Genomic DNA, 25956 nt, shown 5'->3' with positions numbered 1-25956 from the left:
AAAAACATATGACATAGTATAAATTGTAATCATTATAATGGTAGGTGTAAGTTGCTTTCATATGTTATTTTTGCTTCAACGTCTCAAAATACACAACCAATAATAGCAAATAATAAATCATACATTATTGCCAATGCAGCAAAACATTAACACATGATTTATATTGCTTCGTGCTGCAACACATTGCTATGAAATGTAGTGCCACTTTTGTTTTACTTCAGTTACAGTTTTTGGCTACCGTGTCTCGGTTCACCTAACATCATTGCGATCTCTTCCATTGGATTGCATCGAGCGGTCCGCCGCCATTCTAAAATTCTTCAAACGAGATTTTGTATTAGCAAAACTACAAAAAAAATGCACTATGCAAACACACCATCGATCTGTCCCAGCTGGTGCGAGACACATGGCACCCAGGTCGACCCCGTCCAGCGCTCTCCTTCCTGTACGACTAGCGCCGTTTCTTAAATGGCTCTATTCCAACCGCTCTCCGCACGACAACCCATCCCAACCCAAGCCACACTACCACGCCATTGGCCGCGACTAGTTGTCTCACTTGAGAAATGACGCCAACCAAACAGCATCATAGACGTGGCCACCTCCGTGGTCTTTGCGCCAACGAGTGCGAGTGTCTGTGCCACGAATACTTGGTTAGCTTGAGCTATTACCTACACTCAATCCGGGCACGGTTACCCGTGTTACACCCCAGGGACGGTAGACTTGCTACACACTCCACCACCGCCGCCCCACAATGTGCGGCTCCACCATTACCACCGCGGCTTACAGGGGGAAAACGCCATTTGCTGACATTAAAGAGCTACCCTGCATCTCCCATCTCCACAACCAGCACCGAGTGATCAGCGCTGATCGCTCTGGCTGTTGTCTTATGTCGAGTGTCTTACTCTACGCCGGCACAACATTACTGCGACGGCTGCCGGGCGATAGCTGCAGCACAAAAATAGATTCCCGCAACAGTTCAGATGGCATCGACAACCAAAACAGACATAGCGGCTTATTCCACGGCACATATATATCTACATTCTGGGTTGGCATACGCCCGGCATCGCCGTATGGAAGATGAACGGATCAAAACGGAGGCGGGAAGCGCGGTAGGAACGCGATACGCAGGAGGAGGGAAACAAGCGAGACACAAAAGTGCACACGATTTGGATTACAGATTTTTTGAGCGCTAAACTGAAGTGAATCAAGGAGAACGAAAAAAAAAAACAAAATCAACCGACCGAACATCAAGAATAGAAAACTAAAACCTTTTGCCCTCCAAACCGGCCATTACAAAAAAAACACATGGCATGGGAGAAACGATGCCAAAATAGTAGATTGTCTGTAGTATGCTTGTTAGTGGAGCTCGTGGTCAAACCAGCTGGCATTCATGTGCAGGAGCAGAGCGTTGATCCAAACCGTTCGAATGGGTCTTGTAAGCACACGGCTATAATCGTAAAAATAGCAAAGATACGAGGTCGAAGTAATTAAAAATCTTAAGGAGAAGAAAAACACATTTCTTTTCTAATCAACGTGCTCAAACATGGTACAAAACATGTTACATTTCCCATTTCAGAGGTTAATGTGCCGCTTAGTAGTACTAGTCGGATATTTTTCAGGCCCATAACATATTCAACACATTGCTATGTCAAAGCAAAGCGTTAATTTTTATGCTACAATTACACACCAACTCCAACTTCCGGCCAGCATCCATCCACTAGAGAACTGATAAACCTAATTCGTCAGTCACCCCAAACCGAAAACTTGTCAAATGAGGTGAATAGATTCCACGAAATGTGCTTACCAAACTTGCACCAGTCGGCACCGAACTGCCGCATTGAAGCGAACACAGCTCTGACTTTCAGAGTTTAATGACGCATTCCTGCCTGCCTCGGCTGTTGTGATGCATATCAAGCACCCATCGCTTGAAGCCAAATTTCAGAACTGATACCAGCAGCAAAGGCTTACGAGCAGCGTACAACGACCATCACGCACATCGTGTCCCAGTGTAAATTGGCAATAGTCGGTGGCCCAAAGCCCTATGAACTTTAACAGCTTCCCTACGGGCGGGATTTGAGATCATTCGGCAACGGAAGACACTACCGTCCGGCGCTATCCGAACCGCTACACGACCATTGCGAGAAGATAATTGGCTTTGTCAGCACAGACACATCTGATGGGTCGTCCAATAGATGGCTCTTCGCAAAAGTGACAGAAAGAGACACATAAAACTCATTTATCTAGGCACCACGTTCAACCCGCTCGTCGGCTGTGCCGCAACCCTTTGGTCCGAGACAAAGGCACAAGTAAGCGTACGAGACAAAGTTTAAGATCCAAAGAGAAGCAACATAAAAAAAAAAACAATCACAGACATATACAAACTCACACACATACACACATTAACCCACAGGAAGCGCATGACATTTTGACCCACAAAACGAACGATGAGCAACGATAGTTAGATACTGAGGGAAACCAAACCTCCAACCCGACGCTATCACCACAGTGCATGGGGTAGTGGTTAAACCACGACGATAGCGAAACAGTCCATGCAGGGTTTGCATAACGACTGGTGGTGATTTTTGAGGAAAAAGTAGGACGAAGATGCCCTTCTACTTTCAACAGTGGGAAAGGAATGTTTATGAAAAGTGGAAGCGGGTTTTGGAACGGTACCAAGTCGTAGAACAAGGCACATTAGCCTTCGGCCGTTGGGTGTCGGTTTGGGCAGGACATAATTTATAAGCTGCAATCAGCAATTGGAACGATCATCGACGGCATCGAGTGGCAGTCATATTGTCTTTAAAGATTGCTCTATTTTGGATGACTTCCAACGCGTCGTTCGAACGAGTATTTGCTAAACAAAGTGCTGGGACAACGTTCCACGCCATTACATGCAAGCTAGAGAGACATATAAAGGGAACATAATCGTAACATAAGTTATAATTAAAAGCTAAAATTAAAATTTTTGGAACATAAATTAGAAAAAACAAGGTTTTAAAGACGTCATCGGAAGTACCTCCGGATTTCTGATCCAGTTACAAGTAGAATATCCAATTCCAAAAATATTACATAAAGCATATGTTAAGCAATCGACTGTAGTTTGAGAACTTTTCATAATATTCACTTCGAAAATAAAGGTATACGGTTCTTACAACCAACCAAAATTAAAATATCAGGCATACCTTTTTCGTCTTTTTTGACATAACGACTTAATAATATAGTTCATGCACAACGAAATCTTATAAAAAAATATAACAAAACTGAGTAAAAAAGCTAAATATACTGTAAAATTTAAGTTATAATCAAAATGAATCAATTTCACAATAAACGAGATTTAACTTAGAAAGTAGATATTGTGACCAAAAAAGATTCAACAAATAAAGAAAAAAAGATGAACTTTATATGTTGTTATTAAAAAGCTAAATATTCCTAATATTCATTTTGTTTATGCGTGTAAAAACACCTAAGATTTATTAATTTCAAAAGAAAAGTTGCAACCTTCAATATATTGCGATAGTTATCTATGAGACTCTTATCGCCTTATTGCAAACTATAGGGCAATGTATATAGAGCACCTTGAAGCTAAATAATACACGACATAATTTTCTGAAGGACAGAGAGTTAAAGATATCGTTGATTTAGAAACTTCCGCCCGTAATCTTACTGCACCAAATTCGTTGAAATAATTAGATCGATTTACCGACTTGTCAAACACATCCCCAGCTTAATCCATTGCCAATCTCTTTTTCCGAAACCAGCTGCCATCGATTGACGCAACCCTCAGTAGCAAAGGTTCACAGCCACAAAATTCTCCGCAGTCTCACGCTATAAACGGCCTACAGCGAGCGACACGCATAGCGACGCGATGGAGAAGCCATCCGGAGGGTTCCATAAAATCGAAAGCTTCCATGTCCTGATCGTATGCCGCTCACGCGAGGCTATTATTTAGCTCCATGTTGGCATGGTGTTAGGATTAGTGTGAATAGTTGTTTATTTGTTTAATTTTTTTTGTTTCACTTTCGGCACGGTGTTGCAAAGACAACACACACTGCGTTACCTGTTTAAGCTAGCTTACTGAATCTGACGCGCTCTTCGACCTGACAAGGCTGTAACAGACTTTGCATTGTAAGGAGTGACACGACAAAGCGGAGGGACTACTGAGGCATTTTGTGATGTCAGACGGTTGTTGTACCCCCAATATGCCCGCCGTTTGGCGCAGCTACTGTACCGGCTTCGTTACAGCCCTGTAGGGATGGAGCTACCAAGTACAAATAGCCATCGAAATAGCACTACCATCAATCGATTTTCCTTGCAGGAGACCGCGGGCCAGGTGGTCGCCAATGCAGTCACCTCACGGCCAGTGTAATGGAGTAAGTAGAACGGCAGTTTGTTTCACAACACAGATACACACACACACTGCGGTGCTGGTATGTAATGAATATGAAACAGTTTATCCATTTTTGCCACGATTCCGATCTAAACCAAGCTCCGGCCCACCGGCAGTCTGCCGATGCCGCACACAATCGCCGACCATCGGCATAGCGTTTGGTAGAGCAATGGGATTTTTCGCGCACGGTAGTCGAATTCAATCCAACTTAATACAATTCCTTTTCGATGGCACAATTAGACCCCGGCACGAATCACCCTTCACGAATGCTAGAACGAAAATTCCACGAACTGTTGTGCAATTTATTCGCGTAGACGTGGACCGAGTGTACCTACCGATGGCGCATTGATCCAACGGTTGTGTGTACGCGCCCGAACGGCGATACATGCTAGGGCATTCTTGGTGGAATCTTATAATTATTTTCAGCACACCGGGCCACCACTTTTGCCAACGTGAAAATGATGATGCCCCCAGACGGTCAATTTCTTCTAGGAGCTGCACAGCGTATGTGATGTGTTGTGCATGACAAAAATACAGGGACTGTTTCGATCGTCAGACGAGACCACGAGTCAGAATCCTTACCGCCCCGTCCAGCGACGGTGCTAAACAGATCGTTAAGCAGCTTCACGACGTACGATATCTTTTTATTTACCCGGTTCCCTTTTGCGATGCCTTTTTTAGTGTGCGCGTTACACAGAGACGTAACTAGTTTAACAAAAGTTGAACTCTATCAACGGGACGTGGCAGATCGCGCTGGCTGGTCACTTCCTTGTAAGGAAGGCCACAGCGCAACGGTTGCAAATCTTTTGCTGACGATGCGAAAGAATAAAAACTTTCTGCCCAGCGTCCAACTTGGGATGCTCCCTCCACTGGGACCCTCTTTCACGAAACGTCCCATCGGTGATACACAACTTTGAAGCATGAGCATCATTATCATTACACTGCAGTGACTGTGTTCGATTGCCCCATACGCCCAATATCGCATCATCGTTAGCTGCTTCGTCACGTACGTGACTTTATGGTAGCGAATAAAGATAGCAATCAACACTTTTCAACCAGTACAACCACCTCCCACAACTATACTCTGCTTCCCCCAAAGGAGATGTATACTTACAACCACATGTCTTGTCCAGGGAGTCAAAGGAAAACAAAGAACGACGAATCCCGTGTGGAACACTATGTCGCCCCCTTTTGAACTGGTAAAAAAAGGCATTCAAAATTTAAATTGTAACAGCAAGTAAATGAATATCCAACGAACAAATTGTATTAAAATTGAAGAAGTCGTATGCTTTATAAGAAGCAAAAATAAGATTACATTTATAATTTGAACTACAATTCAAGACTGCAACAATAACAACAAACATAATCGGAGCATGACAACAGATCTCCGATATCTATTGAAGAGAAGACTAATTCACTTTCAGTCAACGAATCAGTCCATTAGTCAATTGCTGGAAAACGCAAAACTGCCATTCACTTCCTGTAGATTTGGCTACCATCAGTCTAAGCTTAGCGGTTTTTTGTGTTTTGGTGCTGTATGCTTTTATTCGACAAAATAACTTTAGTAAACTAACACATTAAAAATTGTACACATATAAAAAGACGATACGCGGTAGAAAACACGTCCTGCTACGACGGCACCCGAAATGGAAGAGAGCCGATCTCTCTCGCTTTGCCGCCGCGCGAAGTACCGACGAACCCTTCGGCTACGTCGGATGCTGTCGGTTACCAGACAACACCGAGTACCTGTGGCTGCGTACTGCGCCCAGCGTAAGACCGCGCTTGCACAACATCTCTCCCTGTTAATTGAGCTGATAGGCTCCAAGCCGACGGGGGAGTCTTCTAACGCGAGAAGACCTACGTGGCACGCCTATCTGCTGCTGGTTCGTACCTTCTGTAGGATGTTCGGTCTCCAGGGCCTGCTGCGGTTGTGGTGGTGTGGAGGCCGCAGTGTGTTGGGATGTCTCAAATGCAGACTGATCAGTAGAATGGGTTGCCGGTACATGATGTCCACTCTCGGGCTGACTGGATGCCTTCCATTCCGCCAACAGCACGTCAAGGGGTAGCTGAACTGCTGGTGATGAACCGTTACCAACTCGTCGCCTCAGCTGATTTACGTGACGCCTTAACAACCGTCCATCTTCGGCAACGATCTCGAACATTACACGCCCGCAGCTGCGGACAATCTCCCCTGGGATCCACTTCCACGAGTTGTTGCTAAAATACTTTGCCCAAACTGTGTCGCTGCGATGAAATCTGCGAACTGATGAAATTGATGATGATGGGGATGATTCTTCACACGATGAAGGAGGTCGCAATAGCTCCAATGCAGTTCTTATCGGGCGACCGAACATTTCCTCCGCTGGACTTTTCTGCTGTTCGAGTTGAGCATTTGGTGTAGAACGATACGTCATCAGGAAAAGCTCCAAGTCCTCATCTAGCTTACTCTCCTCCGTTCTGATCTTCCTCAAAGAACGTTTAAGAGTATCGACGAATCGCTCCGCCTGTCCGTTCGACTGTGGGTGAAAGGGAGCCGTAGTAATATGCTCAATCCCGTTATGCTGACAAAACTCCTTGAACGGACCGCTAACGAACTGTGTGCCATTGTCGCTGACTAAGGTTGCAGGCATACCGAAACGAGCAAACAAGTTCCTTAGAATGGCAATCGTGGCTGTTGTGGTGGTGCTCGTAGTTTTGACGATCTCCGGCCATTTGGAATACGCGTCGACTACAACCAGGAAATAAACGCCCTCCCAAGGGCCTGCGTAATCGATGTGAACTCGGTTCCAAACTGCCGAAGGTTTTGGCCACGCCATTGATGTTGCCCTTGGTGGTGATTTTGCCGCTGCTGCACATGCCTCGCAGGAGGCCACATAGCGTGCTATGTCGTCATCCAACTTAGGCCAATATACGTAGCTACGTGCAACCGCTTTCATCCTCTGCATTCCCGGATGTCCTCGGTGTAGTTGATTTAAACAGCGATTGCGCAGCTTCTCCGGGATGACTACTCTCTCTCCAAAAAGAATGCAGCCATCCACGTTGGTCAGCGATTCCCTTCTATCGTAGAGCCGTGCAAGATCTGTTCCGTAAGCTACGTCGCGAGGCCAACCATCTCGCACGTACTTGTAAACCTTCTGGAGCGACGGATCTTGCTGAGTGTAGAGCTCAATGTCTCTGAAACGAATAGGGAATGTTAGTAAGGCATTTACGACAACTGACCTGAGATCCTGCTCTAATTCGATGCTTGCTACGATGTATTCCGACTCTGGTTTTGCATGGTTTTGTATGAGGCGAGAAAGAACGTCGGCGTTGCCAAAAGAACCAGTGGGGATGTATTCGATGGTCATGTCGTAAAGCTGAAGTGTTAATGCGAATCTCTGCAATCGATTAGCTGTATACGTTGGAATCCCCTTTTTGCTTCCAAAAATTCGCACTAATGGCCGGTGGTCGGTTTGCAACGTAAAATGTCGACCGTATAGCATCCGATGGAATTTCGTTACAGCAAATATGATGGCGAGACCTTCTCGATCGATTTGGCTGTAACCCTCTTCAGCCTTACTCAGCGCTCTAGATGCGTGTTGCACCACCTTAAGAGATCCATCAGCAAATTTGTGACTAAGCGTTGCCCCAAGTCCAATAGATGAAGCATCGGCCGAAACCACAATGTCAAGCTTCGGGTCATAATGTGTGAGCAGGAGGTCTGAAGAAAGAACGGTTTTGAAACGCTCGAACACTTTTGGCATTCCGGTGTCCATTCAAATGTGTTACCATTTTGCAGCAATTTGTCCATTGGGTAACGCAGATCTCTAATACTTGGGATGAACTTTGCATAGTAGTTCACCGCACCGATGAACGATCGTACTCCTGAGATATCTTTCGGTGGAGGCAGTTTTTTAATGGCTTCGATCTTCAACGGGTCAGGTCTGAGGCCTTGGCTGTCTATAATATGCCCTAAATAGCGGATTTGTGGCTTATTGAACGCACACTTTTCTGATCGTATTGTAAAGCCGTAGTCTTGTATGCGTTTAATTGTTTCCTCCAGGGCGATGTCGTGCTCTTCTTGCGTTTTACCACCGATAATCACGTCATCCATATAGGCTGATACTCCGTTTATGCCGGCGAGCATCTTGTCCATGATCTGCTGGAATGCTCCCGGTGCTACTTTGATGCCTGGGGGGAGTCTATTGTAGTGGTAAAGGCCTCGGTGAGTGTTAATCGTGAGCAATGGCCGACATCCTGTCTCTATTTCCACCTGGAGAAACGCATCTGAAAGATCGAGTTGTGTAAATATTTTGCATCTAGCCAGTTTAGAAAAAATATCCTGTGGTAACGGAAGTGGATACTCATGCGGGTGTAAAGCTGCATTCAGGCCGGTCGAATAATCGCCGCATAGTCGTATCTGTCCGTTAGCCTTCCTGACCACAACGACTGGTGCTGCCCAATCCGAGTAATCGACAGGTGATATAATGCCCAAGCCTTCCAACCGATCGAGCTCCTTGTTGACAATCTCTTCCATTGCATACGCAACGGGGCGCTTGGGACGAAACACTGGACGGGTATCTTTTCGTAGCTGCAGATGTACGCTGGCTTTGGTACAAATCCCCGTGCCATGGAATACCGACGGAAATTTGTCCTCCCAGGACCGTGGATCTGCTTCTTTAATGTTGTTGCAAAAATTATCCATCGGGATCGTTCCTAGGGCGAAAAGATTAACCATGTCCGCTCCCAACAACGCCAACTCCATTTTGGACACTCTTATGGTAGCTCGCTTTGTACGGTTTTCAATGGACACGTTCGCTATGAACTCACCTTCCAGTCTGAGGACGTCACCGGATGCTGCTTTGGCTCTTACCGTTACTGGTGTCAGATATGGTTTACCCAACTGCTTCCACATGCGCTGGCTGATAACCGAGATATCCGAGCCGGTATCCAATTGTAACCTTGCTGATTTATTCCCGATCTGGATGGTCACAAATTTTCTGTGCTGCTGGACACTGCAAACGTTGACTCGTACCACTCTGGTTGCTACGGATGGTCGCTGGTAAAATTTCTTATGCCTCGTGCGGCGGTGTGAGGAAGCGCAATGTCCCTCTCGATGACCGATGCGACCGCAATCACGACACTTGTGCGCCTTGTACGTGCATTCCCTGGACCAATGCAATGCACCACAAAGCCAACACGGATTACGGGGTTTGGAACCAGTGCTTCTGTCAAACGGTTTGGAGTTTCGCTCGTCGTTCCTCTGGTACCGCTGCTTATCTCCACCCGCATGGACCGCGTGCACACGTTCGCTCGTATCGGTCGCGATCATAGCACTATCCGCTTTAACTCGTGCTAGCCGGTGGCAATCTTCTGCTAGCTGCGCAAGGGTTGCATCTGTGCGCTCTTCCATGCTAGCAAGCAGCCTGACACGAATATCACGATCACATTCATCCTTCAATCCGCATACCAGGACGAGACATTTGAATTGCTCTTCTGTCATAGATGCAAATTCAAAATCGACGCATGCGCGGTTTACTCGGCCGGTAAATGACAAAAGATCCTCGGAGCGCGATTTGGTGATGCTCAAACATTTATACCGCTTGCTTAGGGTCGACTCCATTTTGCCAAAAAGCACCGTGAGCTTTTCCACCATTTCTGAAAATGAAAGGTCACGGGGGGCACGCGGTAAAATGAAATTGGTGAAACGAGCATACTCGCCTGCTCCTAACTTTCGTCCAAGGAGTCGAACTTTTGCTGCGTCGTCCAAACGGGATGCATCTTGCGCGAACAGGTCATCGTATCGCGCGTACCATGACTCAAATGTGATGTTGGCTTCCGCATCATGATGAAACTCGGTAATATTGCCAGCAAGAGCTTCGAGGATGAGCTCCGGATTGCTGGGTTTCGCGGTAGGTTGAAGCTCACTATAATGGGTCACTGGTGTAGGTTGCTGCTGTTCCCGTTGCTGCATAAGCTGAGAAAATAGTTGCTGCTGCTGTGTCATTTGCTGCTGCTGTTGGGCCATTTGCTGCTGTAACAGGTGCAGCATTTGCTGTATCATTGTGATGTCCGATGTTGTTTGCAACGATGGCGCATTCTGCGATGGTGGTGGATGCTGTATGAATGCTGCGTTCAGGACACCATTCTGCGACAGCCGTCTCTGCTCCTCGGTGATCGGCGTCTCTTCGGGGCTTAACATTCTACGGCGTTTTCGCGGAATTGTTGCACTTAAAAAAAAAGTTGACTGGGTTCACTTAACTCGTCGCCACTTTTGTGTTTTGGTGCTGTATGCTTTTATTCGACAAAATAACTTTAGTAAACTAACACATTAAAAATTGTACACATATAAAAAGACGATACGCGGTAGAAAACACGTCCTGCTACGACGGCACCCGAAATGGAAGAGAGCCGATCTCTCTCGCTTTGCCGCCGCGCGAAGTACCGACGAACCCTTCGGCTACGTCGGATGCTGTCGGTTACCAGACAACACCGAGTACCTGTGGCTGCGTACTGCGCCCAGCGTAAGACCGCGCTTGCACAACACGGTTCAAAACCATGAAGCAGAGCGACGAAAGTCCACAAAACCTTCAATTAGAGCGTTCCAAAATTGTTTTTGCTGCCGGCAGCTAGGATGCCTAATTAGTTTTGACTGATTGGGCGAGCGGCTTGAAGACTGGAAATTTTGCTTAACCCATCATCCTCATGCAACCCCATCCCTTCACAGCAAAAGGGCAGAGGGCGGAACGTAGAACGGACCACCAAACGGACTGGAAAGAGGGTATGAGGCGGTCACAAGACATCATCGATTTTTATCTCGTTTCACTCGATATTTTAGGAGCTTCCGGAGGTTCCAACCAAAATCAGGATTGATGAACGCAACAACGATACCCGCTGCATCTGTATAAGAAAGGGCAAGAAGAAAGAGAGGATATTTCTGTCTGAACCACGCGAGCTAGGTTCGGTTCGGCGCAAGAAGCTGGCTGTGCCTTCCCTTCCCACACTTGCCCCCGCTTGAGATAACCCAATGGCGCCAAAGTAAACTTTCATCCATCAACCATCGGGTAAGGGTGGTGGTTGAGCATTTCTTCTGTGTGCGTTTTTTTGTCCTCTTCTTCTTACTCGAGCAGGGACAGACGTACATATTTTGGAAACATTTGCCGGAGTGATTTATCACGCTACCGAGGGACCGGAGGCAACCGGAAGCTGAGCTAAGAATAACGTCGGGCGCTCCCCGGTTGTGGCGATTTAAGCGTGTGTTTAAAAACCAAACCAACAGAAGCGCAAATTTAACTAATGCGCTTTGGAATCGTTCTATTGTAATGGAACCTTTTCAGTTCTTTTCTTTTTTGTTGGAAATCTTCTGAATTTGAGCTACGACGCATGACTTATGATACGTGAAAAAATCATTTGTTTAGACGTTGTAAAGAATTGTGGAACTAATGGCTATGTACAACCGTTTCGGTTTAAGGAAGAGTTTCAAGAACTATCCTTTGCAATAGACGAGATGATCGATAGATTGCAGAAAATTATGCAAAGAGATGAACGCGGCATTGGTTAGTAGAATGCTAAATTAGATTTAAATATTTAATGATTTAAAGAAACTATGTCATGTAACCATTCCATTTCATGGTCAAGTAAACCAGGGCCCTAAAATTATCATCATTAGCATACGAAAAATTACTTTAAAGATGAACTAGGGTTGGAGGGCATTATTGAAATTACTGCTGCTAAAAGTAATTAGGCAAGCTAATGACCATTCCATAAAAAAGGCCAAACTAATTGAACAAAAACAAATGTTTTCACTTTTAAAGCCTGCCGAAGCAAAGCCTTTCGCATGAAAGATGAGTTTCTTAGGGCTTTAATTCAGTAGAAAAGAAAATAATTCATCGTTGGTTTTGCTTGTCCATTACGGTTTATTAGGAGCTCTAATATAAGGTAGTTAATATAAAAACAACTATACAATGTCATATATCAAATATCTATAGAATTTTAAGCACCGTGTTAATGTATTTTGAATTTCATATTTCTAAAACATTCTAAAGCGTTACATAAACTATGTATGTTGCATCTTCGCCAAAGAAAACAATTTTGAAAAAAAAAATCCATAATTAAACAGTCGCCAACATTTGCACTGAGATGCCCCGGTTACATATTCTATGTACAGCGTCATAAAATGTAAGTCAATATCGCCCCCGCAAAATGGCATCCAGCGCAGCATACGGAGCAAAGAAGTCAATTAAAACTTCACTAAAGTAATTAATCCTCCCGTCATCCCCGTCACTGCCACGGCTCATCCAGCACTAAGCAGCTAGCACAGGAAATGCCAATCCAGCGCGCATACACACACACACACACAAGCAAACAGAGTGGCACTATATCCCAAAGGTGAACTTTATGCTACCAGAGGCAAGCAAACGAGGACGAAAGTAACCATCCGATATAAATAGAACCGTTACGGTTGGGGGGGGGGGGGGTGCCAACAGTGAGACGCATCATAAAAAAATAATAAAGCTCACTAAAAAGCTTCCGATCTTCTCGGCACACTGTGACAAAGCTTTCACTTTCCTTTCCGCTCGCGCAAGGCGCGGTCAACTGCGGCGCCCGCAGGATATGACGCCACTATGACCCGAGGGGGCGGAAGAAGCAACGCTAGAATTGTGCCTCGTACCCGGTAGCGGCGGATCTGTGTCTCTGTCGGTTTTGCGAGCGGCTTCGTTGACGGAATTACCATTTTATTTTGCTGAGCTCATTCAAGCGGGCAGAGTTGGGGCGGGGGTAGATGAGTCCGTTGGTTCCGTACGCGTATTGCACGTTTTAATCCTACCCCAGAGCGTAAGGGCTTTAACAGAAAAAGGGGAGGAAGTGGTAACACTGGCTAAAGGTGGAGTGGAAAGATCAGGCGTTTAAAAAAGGCGCTTGATTCACATCCTGCTGTCATGCTATCTTGACCTGCCGAGGGAGCGTAAGAGAGCAATGGTTTAAAGTGCAAGGTTCAGAGTTTCCTGGAGTTGCTATTTACTATTTTCCTGCTAAAGGATACTCGGCTGACTTGGCGATGACATTTCGGTGCCACGATTAAGCCACACAGCGTTGAATGTGTGTCACGAACACGCTTTCCTTAATTCCCTGAACGGCAGACGATAAAAAAACCCTAGCTCGAAAGACAATATAGCAGCAACTACAGACAATATAGCAGTTCCACAAACAGAACCTATTTTTAGAAGAACAAAACTACACTTCGAATTCCGCCTCACCCGCAAAACGGCCGTGATTAATTCTATAATTTATCTTTTTAAAATAATAAAGTTAACGCCCGAGGCCGAACGGGACGCTTTCTTTGCACAAGGATCCGTCGTGAATAAGTGAGATCGGTGGTGGTGGTGCTTATTGCAATGGCTGTGGCACACATACAACTGTGGCGGCCGCACTCTTGGACGCTAGAAGCACGGTGTCACAGATGGGGCCACAAATGGGCCGTAAATGATGCAAGACCACTCTCACAGACCGATTCCCTGCCGACTGCCGACCGACCAACCGGCCGGTAATGGTCTTTGGTGACGCTGAACTAGAACACACTAACCGTTCGCTAACTGTTTTAATTTATGGCACATTGCGCAGGCACAAGCTGTGAAGATGCTATTTCGGCGTCTGGCTGTGGACAGTGTGTCCGTGTACATGATCTAATTATTGCGTTTCATTCGCCAGAATGGTACGGTGGTACCCGCCCGTACTGTCGAGCATATTTTTGTGCTTCTTTCGATGTGCTTCACCGAGGACATTTTAACTTTATTATCGATGAAGAGAGAAAAAAAGACAACAATCAGCGTGCCTTGCTTAGAGAATAAGATAAGATAATAGCAACAATGTGTAGAAAAATATAGGATGCTTTAAATATGCTTCCACTGACTTTCCTGCTTAACTAACGGCCAACAGAAAAATCAATACTTCCCATCAACGATCAGTGGACGAACTAACGGCCATAGCATATTATTTGTATATAATCTTAAGAGATTTAACATAACACAACCGTTACCTGCCTGGCGCCATTACGGTTTGCACGGACCGGTACTAAAACGTTCTCAAACACACTAAAATCAAAATGCCACACTACGGTTACCCACCAGCCTCTTGAAAGCCTCCCACTGGAAGCGTATCATCCCACGTAATGCAAATCAAGTCGCATGCAGTTTGTCGCTTGATCCTAAAACGACAGATCCCACACACAAGTCCCAAAGTAACGGCCGAAGCGAACTTCCAGACTCGACGTGTTCTCGCCCCCCCTCCCTTGCTGCCATACACACGCACATTTAAACAACCACCTACACAAAGCTTGTCAACGCGTTGATCTGGCATTGTTTCTTAAACGCAGCTTAAGATTAAACGCAAGATTTGAGGGTCGTAAATGTTGACTTTTATTGTGCGGTGTGAAACACGCACTATCAGGACGAGGCACAAAAAAAGCAAAAGACCGACACCGCACGAACCACGAACAGTCCCTGCAAGGAGCCACCTTTTGCCAAATTGCTTGGAAAAGCCTTGGGCACCTTTTGTCTCGCGAGCAGGTCCCGCAGGCCGGCCGGTTTATTTGATTTTTTAGCATCTCACGCGCGTGCCGGAGCCGGAGCACGGTTGGTTGTGCCGTTCCCGTGAAGTGCTAAACGTGGTGAAGGAAATGGAAGCCTCTTGAGCAAGAAGAATGCTGCCACTCTATGGCTCTTCCGAAATGGCTTGACGACTACCAGGGTACGATACCAGACCAGATCATGTGGTCCGAATGGACGGGCGGGGAAGCCGGTCGGTCGCAATGATTCGATGTGACGCCTGGTGTCGTTGGCTATTATAATTATACGCGGTAGCCTACGAGCTATACGTGCTCAACTCACACACAATAGGGATCCCCAGAGCGGCATGCGCTACCCCCACCGAGCACTCCCAGACTCGCAGAGTTCGTGATGCGGTGCGGCAAAGCTATTTTTGGCCTAGGTCCTATATTTACCGGGGGCCATCACCCAGCATCACCAGGAAATCGTTGCCTACGCCTGGGACTATAGGGCCGTCCAACCGCGCTACGGTAAGAGGATCTAGTTTTGCAACCCGGCACCAACCCCCGGTGGGAAAAAGAGCCAAGACTTGATGAAGCAAGCGACAGTGCGTAAGAAAGAACCAAAGTAGTTTAATTAGGATTGCTAGCTGTAACACGAACGTACTCGAAATCGACTAGGGAGCAAGGGGAGGGAAACGAAATCTAACGACGGAAACGACTGACGTACCGACGTCTGCCATTGCCACCGACTAATTTGGTATCCGTGCGTCTGGTGGCCAAACGGCGGTGGTTCGTAGCAGCTTCACGGAATCACGGAGAAAGAACATTTATATCGATTAACGCGTACGTACGTTAGGATATTATTTCAGCGTCAAGTGAGCAAACGCAGCGCGTGATGATTTATTGACTAGTGTCTAATGAACGGCAAACTTTGTTGAAAAAGAAAATAAACTATTGTTGTCGTTGCTTTCTCATTGTTATTATATGAAATGAAAACATTTTTGAGACAAATGTACTATAACAGCTCTGCAAATCTGATATAATTCGCTCTGAATTCTAATATTATTCTATGCACACAGTTCATGCTAGTGCCTTTCATGACAATCTTCGGTTTTTTACAGAGTTTGACAGTTTGCGGCTGATATCATATCAGCACTTCAGGCATAACAACATGCCAAACTGCGGGTTTCGATCATAATTATTATAGCCTAAAAAAGTACATTTTGTTCGGTCTCGTGGGACAGTCGTCAATGACTAAACAACGTGACCGGCTTGGGTTCTAGTCCCGCATAGACTGTAAATTATGGATACGAAGAACTCACAATCCTGTTTACAGGTATTCCATAAGTCACTGATAACCAAACTCAAAAAAGGTATAGGCAGAACGATAATGGTTGTTGCGCCACAAAAGAAGAAGAAAAAAAAAGCCGATTAGTAGCCTGCTCGATTGGGTTAGCTAACATACATAATTTGTGACTACTAAAGGTGAAAAATAGTTTAAAAATATGTTTTAAATGGTATTAAATTTATTATTAATTCATTTCACACAGAAAAAGTCAGGCATGGCCAACACAACCCGGATGATGAATGCAACAATAACGAAAGGCTCAAAATTCTGGCTTAGAATAAAAAAAGGAATTTTACAAAATTCAAAACAGCTTCTACTGACAGTTGAATTAAAAAATTGGCTGGAAAAATTATTCTGCTTCGAACCAATTGCAGGATACAATCACACTCTTGCAAACAAACATTTTGCACGCATGTCACACTCGTTTCTAACAAATAAACATTATGCAAATGTTAGCTTGTTCCTTCATGCAACCCCGGACCGCCTCTCATCCGAAATTGTAGCAGTGCTACTGCAATTCTACCGAACGTTTGCAACCATTTCTTACCGTGCAGCAGCAAGCAATGGGAAGAAAATATTCAATTTGAATTTCATTCCGCTTACTTGCTTGAACACAGGAGAGGAGACACGAGTGCGCGTTACTCGTGCGACGGGGAGGGCGCAGAAGGAGAGCGAGTTGACAAACACTGTTTCATTTCCAATCAAAACTTCTACTGCCTAACGATGCAGAAAGGAGTCTTTCGAATCGTTCGAACGACCACCCCGCCGTAGGTACAAACGAGCAGTGGCTGGGGCAGCAGCATCCTGCAGATATCTCGCCAAGATTACATGCAAACATGCGTCACAAACAGGGTCCTTCTCTCACACACACACACACACACACACATGTGCACATACACAACCTTTCCCATTTCCCTTTACGTACCTTTCGCATCGGCATGATGAGCGTGTTCGACGGGACGCTGACCGGGACGCTCGTCTTCTGGCGCACTGGAACGACACCGACGCTGTTCAGATTGATGGTGGTTAGCTGCGACTGGGTTTGGCTCGCTGCGAGCTGCGGCTGCTGTGGCTGCTGGGCGGTAGCCATCGGTTGCTGGCCCAGATTCAGATGCGGATGCGTGACGAAGCTCCGCAGCGTCAGCGGCGTGAACATGGCCGCAGCAGCCGCCGGATGCAGCGGTTGGTGCTGGTGCTGGTGCGGGTGCGGATGCTGATGCTGATGCTGATGTTGATGCTGATGTTGATGCTGGTGCTGGTGCTGGTGCATTGCAGCTGCAGCGGCTACGGCGGCCGTATTGTGCAGTGCTGCGGCCGGATGGTGCAGCGGATGCTGATAGGCGGCCTGCTGAGTGGCGGCGGCCTGCTGCACCTGCGGACTCTGCACCGACTGTACGGTCGGTGGCTGCACGGCTGCGGCCGCTATCTGTGGCTGATGGAAACCGGCCGTGGCCGGATTGAACGGCACGGCCAACATTTTTTGCAGCCCCATCCCCGGGACACCCCACGGTATGTACCACGATCCTGGATGATGCTGCATCTTCACTGGCCTTTCTTTTTTTTTACTACACAAGAGTTAGTAGAATCAACTACAATAACACAAAAAAATAAATAAACCAAAACTGAACCACTGACGCGAAACACTCTAAAGCTTGGCTCACAATCAAACCGCACCGTGGGCGGATTCTAAGCACGGCGGATTAAGCGACACTTTAAACACCTTTCAATGCAAACTGTGCTGCCTTTGATGGCTTTGTTGAGCGCTAGAAGAATAAGATGGCTTTTCTTTACTGCACTGCTTTTACACCCGCATGTTTCACTAGAGCCAAAAGCAAACTGCGTTCTGCACTGCACGCTTCGCACCTCGACGGAGCAAACAAATCTTTCACTCGCGCGCACACACACACACAAGCGCTAGGAAATTCACTACGCTCTGCTGGATTTTTCCCCCGAAAGCAAAAGATTCTATCACACACAGCCCCCGCTTTTCCGCTGGCACAACTTTCACAGCCTGCTTGTGCTTATCTCGGTGCAATCCGCTTCCTGAACGAAGGTGGAAAACCGATTGCAGACAGCTATAGGTGCACTGCAGTCGATAGACACTGGGAACAAAACCCTGTACGCCTGTACCGACGCGATGTCCACAGCTCGGCAGCTGGAATTTGGAATATATTAATACCAACAACCTACAGCGTTGGTCGCTTTACCACGCTATTGAAATTGACACAAGCGCGCACGTGGTGCTAGTGCCGTGAGAGAGAGAGAGAGTACGTGGTACAGAGTACGGTAAAGTTTAGGATTTCCGTCAAGACATTGACAAACTTTACGAACAAATAATTTTGGAACAACTCCCTTTCACACTCTTACTCTATCTCTCTTTCCCCAGAGGTACTGACGTGATTGTGTTGAGCCGGAATATTACCACCAACTCTTAGGGTAGTATGTGACACGCGGCAGATGGGAGCTTTTGCGTGTGCACTCTCCCGCTGACAGTCGCTAGTTATCCTGAACGGGTGAACCACCTTGCGCCGACAGATTCTCCGATAGTGATCGACACCTTCGTGCTGTTTTGAGCGTCACGCGGTTTTCGAGGCGCGCTAGTAGGACATCCGACCGAACGCAAGCATATCCGACGAAATGGGGTGCAAACACGAGCGCACAACAGACGAAAACATTTGTCCACACCGTGTCGTGCAGGGTTGAGGTTTCACCGTCCGAGTGCCGAGTGCGATCGAATCATGTCCTTTTTTAGACTCGTACGACGCTCCGTGCTCCGGATGTCCGTCGGTGTGACGGTTGTTGCTGTGTACCGGCGAGACGTTGTTGCATCTCCAGCAGTAGCCTTGGTAAAATGCGGCGAATGAGCAGTTAATTATCGAACCAAACAAACGCACACTCACAACCAGCGGTGCTATGTTTCCACCGAGTCTATGAAGTCCCTGAACGTGAGGACACAAACGGATGGTTCGATGACAAAACTCAATTAGTATGCTGCCAACGTGAAGACTGGTAGGAAAACAGATGATGATTTTTCGTACCTTTAGGGTGCTTTTTGGTATTTTGTTAAGCGCTTCAAACGAACGTGCGAAAGAAAACGAACCAATTTTAGATTACATTAAAAATATATGCGCACCAGCGTCATCACGGTTCAAGTTTGGGACAGACGCGAAAAGCGGTTCTTGCGTTGCGAGCGTAATAGTAGCGTAATCCACTGTAATCATCATCGCTTCAATCAGCGATCTCATGGCGATGACTGTTGGAGCTATTTTTTCCGTAGATGCTGTTATACTTTTTTGTATATTTTAAACCGTTTCCACAAACGCCGCACTTGCCCACGCTCTGCAAAGGTGAAGAAAAATGTATGCTTTTAAAACGACGAACATCAACAATTTTGCGTACGCGGCGCGTAACCTTCGCGTTTGCGTTAGTTGCGCTGCGATGAGTGCGCGCAGCTAATTAGCGAACATAAATGTGAAGAATCTTCGTTGGCTGGGTTTTCTTTTTGCTTCTGGAAGGCTAGCATTTTTCTTATCCATTTCATCGACCTGATTAACGAAACGTAACCGCTTTCGGAGAGCCATTGCCTCACGTTTTGAAGTTCAGTACAGGCCCTTTAAATAATCGCCCTTTCCACCTACGTAGCTATACTATCTCTCCCTTCCCATGGCGGGCAGCGCAATTTCGTAACCTTCGCGAAAGATTTCGACTAAACCAGAACCCACCGTACAACATTTCGCTACATTACAGCAACACAGACTCCCTCTCTCTCTCTCTCGGTCGCTCTCACACTGTCTCCTGGCATCTCCACTGCCACTTGACATTTTTGACTGACTCTCTGTGCCTTTTTACGGCCTTGCCATAATTTCGAAGGTGGTACTTTGAAATCCCCTTCTTCGGAAGCACGCTGGTGTAAATGATGGGCTGCCGTTGCGTCGTATGCACAACACACGCTTCGGTTTTCGTCAAGCCGCGCGTCATGGAGGAGGCGCAATGAGGCCAACGAGTCACCGGGCAAAGAGCTTTACGATAATGATGATGATGGGACTCAAAATAAGAATATCGGGGCAAAACGTGGAGTCACTAGCTGCTGCTGATGACGACAGCGAACATGTGCATAGCCATGCAGTGAAACGAAGGTAAGCGGAGGCCTAAAAAGCACCGTTACGGCAGGTGCGGGAAGAATAAGGTTTGGCTGACTGACTGGAGGCGCACCGTTGACAGTTGATTGCGATGAAATGTTTTCCATTTATTAGCACACTAATACGCTAAAGCTGTTGAGCTGCTTGTGCTGATGGCGGATGATTTCGTGTATTAGAAACAAGAATAAACAACAACAACATTGTATTGCCAAGCGAGATTCAATGTGAAATATTTGTCATTACCCTCTTTGTTCATCGATTAGCAAAATATTCAAAGTCCTGTACATTAAAAAAAACGGACTGGTCGTATGTAAGACTTGAAACCTTCACAGGCATTTTATTGTTAAGCCAAACACTCAGTATCATTAGAACGAAATCAGCCCACGGAATGTATCTAATATTGCAATAAATTTGGTATAAGTAAAGAACATAATTGATGTATTTCCATTCGTTATCAAGCCAACAGAGTGCCCATTACATTAAGTTTATCAGCACGTGCAGTTGTATAATTTCAACAAATTAATATCCTCCAAATATTAACACTATGTTCTGATTAATACTCATCAATTAATAACATTACCCAATGTTATTGGGCACTGGGTGAGCAAGATTTTCGTGACAAAAATTAATAACGAACCGCATGCTCCCTTCTTCTTTGATGACTGATGGCTTCTCCATGGATCATTTCGGTGCTAATTAGGGTGCCGAAAAAAACAGAGCCCCTACCACTCCACCATGTTTGATGTGCTCCCATTGTGTTGGACGATTAGTGCTCGATCCCCAAAAATAGATAACATTCATGATAACCCCGGTACCCCGAAAGACGATCACAACCATCTCATCTTTACACAAGGATAATCGGGTTGCATGATTCCGGAAAGGATGATACAGGTGACACACAGTTGCAGACGACACCACGCTTGTAATCGAACACTGGGTTCATCATAAATCAAGGAAATTAAAACTGATACCAATGGATATTGGATGAGAGCCGATTAATTCAACCTGAGGTGTTATGCGTCCTTCATTGCTTTTATTGTGTTTTAATAATGGATGTGATGATATTTCTGTTTTATGAATCGATTGTTTATTGTTTCATTTATCGCTGATTGCAACTGGACCCAAAGTTTTCTTGGCGGTACATACTCAAAATCAATTCCCCAACGATACAAAACAGTAAGCTTTCTTGTAATCGCAATAGATTGTTATTCCAGCTGCTCAAACTACTGTGAACTTGTGTTTCGGTCGAAAAGAACTGGCACAGAATAACAAGAGTCTTACCATCACAATATGCACTTCGGTTATGCCACTCGGCTACTCGGTACCTTCCCCTACCAACACCCCCTCGGTCGAGCGTTTGCTAGATCAAACACTCGTACAATCTGAAGCCAGGGGAAACCAAAACTTGTACTGTGTCACATGCCAGTGCCTCTAACTCGTTGAATAAATATGAAGCTGGTGGGCAGGCAGGCAGCAGGTTGGTTGCACATTCGTCCCACATACGTTGGTGTTAATGAAAAAGATTTATACACACCACCAGATGCTCTGCCTAGAATCCAAACAGCGAATAACTTAGCTTTCGCACTGCCTCCACCAGCCTGAGTTTCGCAAACTATAGAATAGCGAGTACGAACAGTTTGTATTTACATCCTTCTCTTTTCACAGTGCACCACCGACCAGACCAGTGGGAGCTGGAATGGAAGGGCAGCATTTTCTCACACAACATCTGACCGAAGGCTTCATAACTTCATGACCGGCAAGACTGGCAAACCACAGTCGCTCAAAACAACATTCCACAGGTAAACAACGCCGCTCTGTACGCGGACAAATCGAGTAATTGAACGTGAAGATTTGCCCGTACCCGTACCCACCACGACACTCAAATGCACGTGACCTTGGCTGACGGGCCGTGGCGGGTTCCGAGCCAAAACCAACATCAAAATATGTCCACGGTTGGCTTCTCTAGATCAGTGAACTGGACGGCGTGGAGTTTCAACGAGACAGCCGTGTATGCCCACCACAGACAAGAGATTCTCTTTTTGACTTCAGCCGGGGTGTATAAAAAGGTTTGTTGGCTCTCGTAACGCACCGAGCTTGTCTAAACATTGTCGGAAGCTGCGAGTTGCAAAAACCAAGCCAACCAGAGTCGAAACACCAGGCCGGAACAGGATTGAAGGATTTATAATATTTACCTTTAAACATACGTACGAACAACGCCACCCGCTCCAGAACCAACTGAAGCACATTGCGCAACAGAAGGGAACACAGAGATACAACTAAACAGTGATCATCTGGCTAAAAACCCCGGCAGCGAGCGACAGAGCGGACTACACAAAACAAAACATAAATCTGAATTTGGTCCATGTGACCGTGACGGTACGAAAAAAAATCCCAAACAAACACACACACATTTCACTCACACCTGGTGACTGGGCCAAGGCTGTGCGCTGTTTGGCCTGGAATTCGATTCGATTCAACCGACCGACAGTGCTATCAAAAACTTTCACCTCCCAGCCGGGGTGCAATGTGTCCATCGTTCCCGGGTGGATGAGTTTAACCTTTCGCCAAACCGGAAACCGCGCTCTGAACTAGGACCAATGCTCCAACATGGACACCGGAGAGTATGTTGGCAGGTGGACGTGCCCTTGTACGTCAGGCTTTTCCTTTCCCTCTCCATCCCCAACACGTGACATGAGCGGGATGATTTATGGATAATTTTCAACCAAAAAGGTCCCACACCTGCACCACACAACGCAGTCCTTCTGCCAAAAGCTTGTAATTCCCAGTTGTCGATCTGTTACGCATTTCGGGCTAACAGTAAAACCGAACAAAGAAGCTCGCACAGAGGCGACAACACAGAACAAATCTAATTTCATGCGTCAGCGAACTAAAGATTCAGGAAAGATAGCGATTGGAAGAGGCGATGGGAGGACATTTTCGCCTTTTCAACACTAATTCACGTTTCCTGGGGAGCAATCCGCACGGTGTCCGTAATTCGGCACCGGCATCCATGTGTCAATAGGCATTGACACGAACGTCCAGCGTACGGGACAGGCCGCGGCGGGTGGTAGCTCCCATGCCGTAATGTGTATCTTGACACTGTTTTCCACCGCCTCCTACGGCCACCACTGATTACTGGCTATTAAAGAACCATTAGCTGAAGCCCGTAGAACGTGCAGCATCATCATCATCATCATTGCCGTCCGATTCCGTTTGCGGCGAATTGATTTTTGCATTACCGCGTCCACCCCGGCACAAAAGGAAGGCGGATATCGGCCATTTTCCTCTTGCAACTACACCTTGCTTCAGCAAGGCAAAAAAAAGAAACAAATCCCATTAAAAAGCGGGTTTCCACAGGATCATTTTCGTTTGCTGTGAGGTGTAGTGCGATGGGGCCCCACCTTCGTTGCAGGATTTAAGCTTCCGCTTCTAGCGGCTGTATCCGTTCGATTGTTCCCCTTCCTCTCTCCCGCCCCATTGTGACGCTTTCTTTATCTACCCCGGTGCTCTGGAGCCTAACACCACAGGAGCAAGATTGGTGCTGCTTCTGCCACCAGAAGGCTGGGCTGTCGTACATTTCCAACCCAAGACCCAAGAAGCAACACATTGCCGGTTACCGGTTTCGGGGTTGCGCGTATATTAGATTTCAATCGAGACACCCCCGGGTCGCGTACGAACGATAACACACGCCACACACTTCACTTCACTACCCTGTCAAGTACCTCCAGTACGGCCGTACCGCTTACACCTCCACAAGACCGGTAATTGTGATACGGCATATAAGCATAAATGTTCATTAGGTGCATCCTTGCGATATTCCGTCAATGGTGCGATCCGCCGTAGGGAACCAACCACCGCCAAGCGCTTTGGCTTTCAGTTTATTTTGCTCTGGTTGTCGGTGTTCTGCAGCACATAGAGCACCATCAACAACAACAACAGCAGCAGCAACGATAGCAAGGACAAGCTTTACTTATCGTTGTGCATTGGGACACCATGCTGCTGCCTCGAGGAATTTGGCAGCCGTTGCTTCACCGGGTGCGGCATGATAAAGTCACCGTAGCTTTAATAACTTCAGCGTAAAGCACACACAGACACATAAAAAAAAGAAAATGTCTTCGTGGAAAGATTGAAACGAAAGTTCGCAGAATTCATTCTCAGCATTCTTGGTAGACGCGCTGGGTACCGTTAGCGTTTTATCTGTGCAACAAACAGTAAAACCCAGGATCAAACGTAACAAAAAAGGAACCTAGTTTGTGCTTTGATAGTGAACCCTACCCCTAGTGGTGGTGCCGGTTAAGCTAGAGGTACACCTTGAGTTAACTGGTTTGCTGCCCGAAAGCTTCTACCTTCCGTAAAGGCAAAAGATGCTGCCGGAATGTCCAAAAAGTCAACACTTTCGTTGACCCTTCAAGCGTTGAAGGAACCAAGGGAAAAACGGTCATAGCTGTTGATAAACGGCCCACCTCTTGTCCCAAGGCAAACAACTAACATAACGATTAGCGCTAGAATGAACAAAAAAAGCTCGTTGTGAAAGCTCCTTACATTCCCTTGCGGGACGGATTTACGTACCGACACCGATACCGTCACCCAATACGGCTAGCTGTAGGGGAGGAGCTGCTGCTCGACCGACCGACCGACGCAACTACTGACGAGCCTTCGCTGTGTACATGCAGCAACTACTCAGACGAGTGGATGTTCATTTTTCAAGCACACGTCAAGTGGCCCGCCGACTCCATCGCTTTCTACCGCTTGGAGCTTGTTTGGCGAGAGGGAAGTTGTTGTTGAACAGTAAAAAAAAAGGTCTTCCCGCATCAGCATCATCGCATCTTCCGTAACCTAACGTTCACCGAACGTGCAGATTGTTCTAGACTGCTGCTGCTATGGAAGACGGCGTCGAAGCTGGTATAATAAATAGTACGCGCAATGGCGGTGAGGAACAGTGTTGCCATAAGGGAAGGAATAATGCCGTGAACTGATTGATTATTTATTTGGATATTGCCAACGTTTAAGCTAATTTGACTGTGCAGATAAAAATGATCACCCCGAGTCATGGTGAGACGACCGTCACAACCGTTAAGCACGCGCACTCCGTAAAGTTTCGTAACGGAAGTAGCAGATCGAGTGGGGAGACCTTGCCATCCCCGCCGTGCCATGCCACCATCAGTTTGACCATCAAAAGCACCGAGTGTGCCACTATTTCATATTCAAGCTTCTTTTGCAAAGCTTGTAATTTTTTATTCACTCTCTCTCTCTCTCTATCGCTCTCTTTGTGCATTGCCACTTCCCCGTACACAGCGTGATTCATTCTCAAGAAGTTTCTCGTCCTTTTATTCTCAAGACGGGTGGCTTCAAGTGAGACGGGTGATTGATTTGATTAATTGCCCCACAACAACGATGCTCGGTGGCAAAGGACTCGGAGGAGGCTACCGTCGTCTCGGGTGAGTCCATTAAGTACGACAACTACGCAACAGAAAAAGAAATGAAGAGAAGACTATTTACATGTCATGGATGTTCAGGAATGCTGAGCTGAAATTGATGATACCCGCGCAAATCAGTCGTA

At 46.4% G+C, this 25956-nt stretch overlaps 1 protein-coding gene across 11 annotated transcripts in view; it reads right to left on the bottom strand.

Annotated features, from left to right (window-relative positions):
* LOC121597302 (RNA pseudouridylate synthase domain-containing protein 2-like) overlaps positions 1-25956 on the bottom strand; it is a 196744-nt gene that overhangs the window by 85450 nt on the left and 85338 nt on the right. For 3 of the 11 annotated variants that reach the window (XM_041922952.1, XM_041922959.1, XM_041922955.1), the window contains exon 3: positions 17183-19596. The exons of 1 other annotated variant lie outside the window; for it this stretch is intronic. In XM_041922952.1, coding sequence (XP_041778886.1) covers positions 17183-17797 — 615 coding nt within the window. In that variant the 5' untranslated portion in view covers positions 17798-19596. Of the gene's footprint in view, positions 1-5923; positions 8085-8152; positions 10594-17182; positions 19597-25956 lie in introns of those variants that run through there. 7 more of the 11 variants (XM_041922949.1, XM_041922950.1, XM_041922954.1 and 4 more) reach the window with 7 other exon arrangements.

Source organism: Anopheles merus, chromosome 3R (genome assembly GCF_017562075.2).
Source record: "Anopheles merus strain MAF chromosome 3R, AmerM5.1, whole genome shotgun sequence".
Classification (NCBI taxonomy): domain Eukaryota; kingdom Metazoa; phylum Arthropoda; class Insecta; order Diptera; family Culicidae; genus Anopheles; species Anopheles merus.
This window is presented reverse-complemented; position numbering and strand designations above follow the sequence as displayed.